Source organism: Microcebus murinus, chromosome X (assembly GCF_040939455.1).
Source record: "Microcebus murinus isolate Inina chromosome X, M.murinus_Inina_mat1.0, whole genome shotgun sequence".
Taxonomy (NCBI): domain Eukaryota; kingdom Metazoa; phylum Chordata; class Mammalia; order Primates; family Cheirogaleidae; genus Microcebus; species Microcebus murinus.
In genome coordinates, this window is record NC_134136.1 from 10,221,783 (window position 1) to 10,229,444 (window position 7,662).

Sequence of the window (7,662 nt, forward strand, 5' to 3'; positions counted from 1 at the left end):
CCCTGTGGGGCATGATGCTGACTATTTAAGATAAACTTGGGAAGAATGTATTTCCTTTTTTCTAAATTTCTATATATATATATTAAAAAAAGGAATGAGTGTTGAATTTTATCAAATTCTTTCTACATATTCTTACTTATAAAGAACTAGTTCTTTCACACAGAAGTGGAAACCTAAAAAAATTAAAAAAAAAGAAAAAAAGAAAAAAAAAAGAACTAGTTCTTAAATTTACCAATTACTGTTATTTTTTAAATGTTACATATTTATTTTCCTTCTTTATATTTTAAGGTTTGTATTATTGTTTTATTGCTGAATTCTCAAGTCAAATGTTTAACTTCATTAAAAATAATGATAGTATTTAAGGATATGGATTTGACTGGGTAGTTTTAGCTACAGAAATTGATCAATAGTCACTATCAGCAGATGATCAATGATATCAGGAACAATTTTTCACCTAACACAAGGGAAAGAGTTTATAGTACTGGCCCTCTTGGTATGGAGTTTATACTTTCAGATACGTGAGTAGAATTCATGGCATATAAAGTTCTTAAAAGCCATCAACATCTTATCCAAAGATAGTCCTTAGTGACCTATTATAGCTGTATACAGAGGTTTATGTTTTTTATAAAAAAGAAAACACATTAAAAGATTTAAGAGTGTTATGGGCTGGAAGACTTTTAAAAATAGTGGAATTTAAGTGATAAGCCAATTATGGAATATTTATAATAGATTAATTGATATGATGCCAAAAGGGGAGTAAAGCATGGAATTATAAAATATAAATGTGTAGAGGTGGGAACTAGGGCAAAAATAGGCTAATAATTTTAAATTTGTTGCAGGTACACCAAAGCAAAATAATATAAATTATTCACATTAAGTATACCTCAATCATGAAACAAAAGAAACAATTGTTAATATAGTAAAGTTTATTATAGGGTCGTAGAATTCATACAACCTAAACTCCTTACAGCATTCAGCACCTATACAGTTTTGTGGATTTCACAATACAGATATCAGTGAGAAAGAATCACTGCATTAGTGAAAAATGACTTTCTCATGAAAATTGTTCACATATAAATCAGATTAATTACAGAGCACCTAACAGAAATGCAAAAATATAATTTCTAAATTCAGGAAAGTTTCACAAAATGAAAAACAAAAAATATTCAGAGAGTTGACATGCTTTATACAAAAAGTTCAAAAACAATTTTAAATATTTCAAATTTAAAATATGCTCTATCATATTATTGAATGAAGAGCTTACTTTTAAAAACACAAAGGATGGAACTTATTGTCAGGATGTTAGCTGACATATTCATGCTGCTTTCAGAAATCTAAACCCTATAAATTCAAAAGAAAAAATAATAATATTTAATTTTAGCTTCAAACAACAAGCAATGTCAATCAAACTAAAATTTGATAAGAGCTTGCAGTGGTTAGTAGTTTTTTTTGCCTTTTTTTAAAAAGAATAAGCAATAGAGTTAATGCATGAGTAAATATATTGAGTATCCCATAAACTTTAATGTTGAAGCCATATCGTAAATCTCTGACTTCTTTTTACCATGGATACTCTTTATCTGTTGCCTCTCACTCTTGACAGATCTTGGTTTCAACAATAAATTCATTGGGGAAGTGTCTAATCTTCCAGCATTTATCAATGGCACGTTTGTTGAAACCTGTGAGGAAATGCACAAAAAAATGGCTTCTGAATTTTTTTGTGTGAATGAAAGATATCTAGACTTGCTCTTCATTTCCCCCTGCACTCCATCCCCACACTCCTCTACTATGTAGTACACGGTGAATGAAAGAATAAGTTGCCTACCCAGCAGAAGGTCTCTGCGACGAAGGCGGAAGGATTTTCTGTTGTTGCAAAGTTGGTAAATAAAAATGCCAAGGTTACTAACATCACGTATTTCCTCTACAGCAACCAGGTCTTCTCGAACCACGTAAGTGTGGGGCATGTATTTTCCACTCTAAAAATGAAAAAAAAAAAAAAAAAAGATTGAAATGAGAAATTCATACAGACGTTATTTAAATCCTTACATATAACAGATAATACTTTTAAAAACTGGAGTTTATTTTTTAAAGCAGTGTTAGGTCCACAGCATACTTTTTATTTGAAAATTATTTAAATGAAATGGAATGTTTTGGCCAAACTCATTAATTTTTTTTTAAAGTAGGAAGCAAAATTATTTGGAAATGCTTATAGAAAATTTTGACTTCCAAAATACATACTGCCAGTTTGCCAAAGAGCTCCACCAGATTCTTTGGAGGCATAACAATAGAGGTATTGAGGGGCATCAGATAGCAGTTTCCCAGCAGCAAGTCCAGGTAAGCAGTCATGCCCTGTTGGGGAGGGGAAAAAGTTAGGTAATATACTGAAGGTATCCATACTGCAGATTTTCTAATAACCATTAGAATAAGCAGCTACATTTTTCAAAATCATATAATGTATATTCAATAGCAAAAGAATGAAAAGGCTTTCCTAATAAAAGATGCACATTTTTGAATGAATTGAATACCTACCAATGAACTAGGAAAAAGGAGAAAATTCTGGAATACCTATAAGAATAAGAAACCAACCTTTTCAAAGTCATGAATAATTGCTGCAGGATCACTATCAGAGAAACTAGGGACAGGAACATCAATGATTGCAATGTTGTCATCCTCACGAATGTCAGCCTCCTCTGTCACAGGCAGGAAGTAAGGCTCTCCTCCATGAAGGGAATTAGCAGGATCCTCAGAATCAAAGAAGCACATCTCTCCACGGTAGATGGTGCTCTAAAGAACAAAAAAGGGGAAACTAAAACTTTCTAATATTCATTCTCATGACATTTGAATTGTTTCTTGCACTCATATTAATTTATTCTACTGCCTGCTAAGCTGGGGCTTGTTGATTACAGTTATCAACATGAAGACAAATCAATTTTATGAACTGAAAGATAGTTTGAATATGTTCCCTAAATCTTCATTTCTCTAGTGACCACCACAGAATTGTTTAAGTTGCTACTAAATGTATAGCAATTAGCAATCCAAAGTATTAGAGTAATTATTATTACCTTGGGCATGAAGTACTTGTAAATGCAGGCTCCACCAACAATAAGTCCAGCCAAGATGAATGAAAGGCCTAAGAGAGTAAGCATGCATCTCCCAGAGGAACCATCTTTTTCCTGAGTGACAACTCGGAGCTCCTATTTATTAAAAACAAAACAAAACAAAACAAAAAACAGATTGCGCTTTTAGACACATGGTTACTTTTGTGTACAATTTACCTCCCTTGAAACCCAAGATATTTTTAAAACAATGTTAATTCATGCTAGTCTAAAATTATTTCAAGACTATCTCTGATATTTAATAGATGTAAACATGTCTCCAATGATGTTAATCTTCCTTCTAGCATTTCCAAATCCAAATATAAATATGAAGTTATTTCAAAATATACACTTCTACAATCAAATTAAGAATACTAAATCACTTATGTAATGTCATATTATTTTTTATTGTGCTAAGAATACTTTAACATGAGATCTACTCTTAACAACTTTTGAAGTACACAATACAGCGTAGTTCATTATAGGGACAATGTAATACAATTGATCTCTAGAAGTTGTATTTTTTAAATAAATACAAGTAGTTACTTTTGGACTAGTAAAGTGATATAATCATTAATGTCCTGTAATATACCATGGTTCTTAACTAATTTTTACAAACCAATCTGTGTGCCAACTTAAAAGAGAATTAGTATCTTTTATTAATTGGTTTTGAAAATGCTCTTTTCTGAAAATTAGATTTTAAAAAAAGGAGTTCTATAAGGCAGGCATATGCCATTTCCCCCATTTTAGAAATTAAAATATTGAAGGCAGAGATATATTTCCTAATGTTCCTAATTTTATTAAGAAATACAAAGCTTCTTAATGTCGCTCAATATTCTATAGCTGCATATTGCATTATAGAAAAAATATTTTCCTAGTCCTGGGCAAAATACTAGTTTTAAAGTATAGCTTTTGAAATAGCTAAACACAAAAGCAGTCTAAGTAACAGTGACTGCAAATTTCTGTTAAATCAATAATTCGCTTAGGAATTGGAACAAGAAAGATTCGAAGGAAACAAGTAACTGATTAACTGCACCTTTCCCAGAGCAGTGGACTCCAATCCCATTCTTATATGTCATAATATGCCCCAAACACTCAAGAGTAGAATAAATGGAGTCAGTAAATCTAGGCTCTGATAATTAGAGGGTGAATCATTCAGACTGGTATGTAAATAGAATTGCTTTAGTCTTTCAGTCATTAGCACTTTTTCAAGATAATCACTACATGTTTACGAGCCTTTACTAAATTTAATTTAATTTGGTGAAAATAAATGCATGGGTTTGAAATTAACATAGAAAAGAAAGGACAGGCAATCATTTGATAAATTTTTTTTTACAAAATAAATGTTTTTCTTTGAAGGCCATAGAAATTTTAGATTCACATTTTCTTAGCTAAACTTTAGTTCAAACTCTCCAATCTAGTACTCTATAAACGTTGAAAGCTTTTCTGTGTCCTAATAATTTTCAGAAACTTTTAATTATTTTTACTTAATCTAACCCGTAGATTAGCACTATAAAGACAGAACTATAAATTTGATTGGAAATTGCTGTACAGCAATCTAGAGCTGAAGGCTTAGAATTATATTTTAGATGATTAAATTGAGGTCCAGAAAGATAAGGTGACTTGCTTATAAGTCACATGATAGCTTAATTTGAAATTCTCAAAGGAATAAATTTCTTTTTTTCTTGCTACTGAGACAGGAGGACACCAATTTGCACTGTAATTTCATTTCGCCTTCCAATAATTTGGGAAGTTTGTTATTAAACAATGTCCAAGTATTAGAATCTCAATTTTTGAAGATATCCCTAAATGCTAGAAATACGGAGTTTTTGTATTCATTTAAATTTTTTGGACTGCAGGGTGGTGGGGACCATCAATTATCATAGCTAATTTCTCTCTGAACTGTATTTAAAAGCCATTGTACACAACCTCTGACATAATGCTTTGTCATGCTCAATCTCTGATGAGCTAGCTGATCAATATATCACAATATAATGTGTCAAGTATTATTGTCAGTTTCCTACAGTAGCTAGGTAAGCATCCTGTTAGGTTTTGAGAAAACCTAACAAAGAAATACAAAGTGCAAATGCTCAATTTTATTTATTTCTCATCGCACCACGGACCTGGCAGAAATATTGCTTGCATATTATCTGAATCTATCTGCAAGTCATGAAGTTTTTGGTGGTAAGGGAAAAAAAAGGATTACTGTGTGGATATATTTAACTACTGGCATCTAATTAGACCTCCAAAAAAAAAAAAAAACTGGGCATGTTTCACTTATAAAGTAAGTAGGAGGACAATTACATATTTGACCTTCAGTCACTTAATCGAAACTTCAACAGTGCAAGGGAGTGTTACTTTTGAGTTCTAAAATGTATAATACACAAAAGCTAGTTTGATTGCAGGGTTAAATATTGAAAGTTTCCATGATAAAATTTCTGCATAAGCACATTAGCATTTCAAATTGTGTGTACATGGATTCTCATTTAACTCAAAACACTTTTAAAATCTCCACTCTGAATACAAAAGTTAAAATTTTATATAAAGAATAAGACAAGTTAGGACATATCTGCAAGCTATAACAGTTTGCAGATTTCTTAGAACAAGAATATACGGATGTTTTTTAAAATTACATTTTACTCAGGAAAAAGAGTAGTTTATGAACACTGAAAACATGGTAGGTGTTTAAAGGAAATAGAAATTGGACTAAATAAATAATGGCTAACATTTTCAGGGAAAACTTCCCCAGTTCCTGGCAAAACTAGCAGTTTAAATTACAACCTTGGACGTGCTTCAGATCTCCGTGGGGGGAAGGGGTTATTACTTAAAAATAAAGAACTAAAAGACAAAGAATACAAAAAGTATCTCCAAACTTATTTTTAAGGAAGAAGAGTGTTTTCATTAGGAAATTCCACTCTGAAAACATACAAGGCTTTTGCAATAAGAGGGCTCAGTGAACACTTGAAACTAGAATGAAAACCAACCTCAATTTTGACAGCTCCTTTACCCCAAGCTTAACACCGCTTATGACAAGGGAGAAACTGAAAATACTCGCGTGCACATTCAGACACACACTTGCCCCAACCCATACTGCTTAGAGTTAAAGCTGTCCTTTGTCTCTTACCCCACCTCCACAAACACTCAGCAATCCTAGAAAGAATTGGATTTACAGAATTTCATCCACGTCAAAAGGAAAGAAAGGAGAGTTAAATCTCCTGTCCTTGCTCACCTCACATGTTTGCTCCATCCCTGTGTAGGCTATATGCGTCCCTGAAACTGGGGACTGGGTGCGTGCCCATTGTTGATCACCAACCCCTTACACGTTCCCCAGGAGAAGATGACATTGGGTCCCAGCGATCTCCTCAAACTCCCTCCAACCTCCCCGCAGGATAAGCGGTGCGAGGCCGGAATGGATGGAACATTTGTGCGACGCGACGCGCAATGATGCAGAGGAGCATGGGGTGCAGCAGGCAGGCAGAAGGTGGAGTGATGAGATTGAACGGGGCGACCGGGCAAACCCGATGGACTGCACAGAGGGACCCTCCCGGGGTGCCTTCTTTTTGTCCTCTGCCACAGGCCCCCTTTCCTTCTCTCTACCCCCTCCAACCGCTCTTCGCAACCCTAGCAGGCAGTCAGGAGCAGAATGGGGACAGCTACCTTGCCAGTCAGGATCTGAGCTCGGACGGTACGGCTAACGAGGGCCTCCACGTCTTGCCGCGCCTCCTCCTTCTGCACCGCAGTGGGGGTATTGAAGGCGATTTTCACCATGGTGAATCTTCGGGCTGCGCGGTAAGGCGCGGCTCGAATCAGCGACCTGGGCTGCAGATTGGAAAAGAAGGAGATCAAGCTAGCTCAAGTAGCACTTACTTTCTCCCCAGTCTGCCTAAAGCGGCTGCAAGTCCAGGTCTGGGGATACTTAATGACGCAGTCCCAAGCTGAGTGGGAGACCGTGGGCGGGTCGGGGAGGTGCCGAGGGAGGAGCGGTAGGGGGCCCAAGTGCTGGAGTTGCGGGTGGGGGGTGGGGAGTTACCAGTGGCGGAAGAGAAGGGGAAGTGGAGCCTTTGGCCGGCTCAGGCTGGACTTGCCTCACCTGCACCCCAGGCGTGCTCCCACCCACTTTCTGTGCCTTCAGATAAGAGCAAGACAGGAAGGAAGCCTGGTGTGTCCGTGTCTTTCTGCCTGTGTCCAGGCCACTATAGCCCCTGGCTCTGACAGTGTTTTCCCAAAGTTGGGCCTGCCCCCCTGCGGGACTTGGAACTGTAACTTGGCAGCACCTCAAGCTTCTTTAGCTCTGCACTCACCCAAACCCCAAAAGCATAGTTCCACCACCACGGTCTGCACTTTTATAATAATGCCTTCTGTTCAAAGGACACCTAGAAGTCTGTTTATAGTTACTTGATTCATTCTCTCAACATTTTTATTTTTCTTTCTTGAATTTGTTTTGTAATTTTAATTTCCCAAGCTAAAGCAATGCTAGCTAGATCTGGAAAGGTGGGGCTCCTGCTTCCCCAACTTCCCATTTTTCAGATGGGATAATGACAAGAGAACAGAGAAGGGTGGAAAGCTTATA

At 35.9% G+C, this 7,662-nt stretch overlaps 1 protein-coding gene across 1 annotated transcript; it reads right to left on the bottom strand.

Annotated features, from left to right (window-relative positions):
- Positions 1–908: 908 nt before the first annotated feature.
- ITM2A (integral membrane protein 2A) lies at positions 909–7,283 on the bottom strand. Its single transcript, XM_075999107.1, has 7 exons — positions 7,183–7,283; positions 6,750–6,911; positions 3,060–3,191; positions 2,584–2,781; positions 2,236–2,346; positions 1,823–1,973; positions 909–1,676 (listed from the first exon to the last, which is right to left on the bottom strand). The coding sequence occupies exons 2-7, from the start codon at positions 6,858–6,860 to the stop codon at positions 1,588–1,590; spliced, it is 792 nt and encodes a 263-aa protein (XP_075855222.1). The 5' UTR covers positions 6,861–6,911; positions 7,183–7,283; the 3' UTR covers positions 909–1,587.
- Between the last annotated feature and the right edge of the window lie 379 nt (positions 7,284–7,662).

Coding starts and splice junctions, on each gene's coding strand:
- ITM2A (XM_075999107.1), bottom strand. CDS start 6,860: ATGGTGAAAATCGCCTTCAATACCCCCACTGCGGTGCAGAAGGAGGAG. Junction 3,192..6,749: donor CTCAGATCCTGACTGGCAAG/GTAGCTGTCCCC, acceptor TTTAATAAATAG/GAGCTCCGAGTTGTCACTCA. Junction 1,974..2,235: donor AGCTCTTTGGCAAACTGGCA/GTATGTATTTTG, acceptor TTTCATTTTTAG/AGTGGAAAATACATGCCCCA.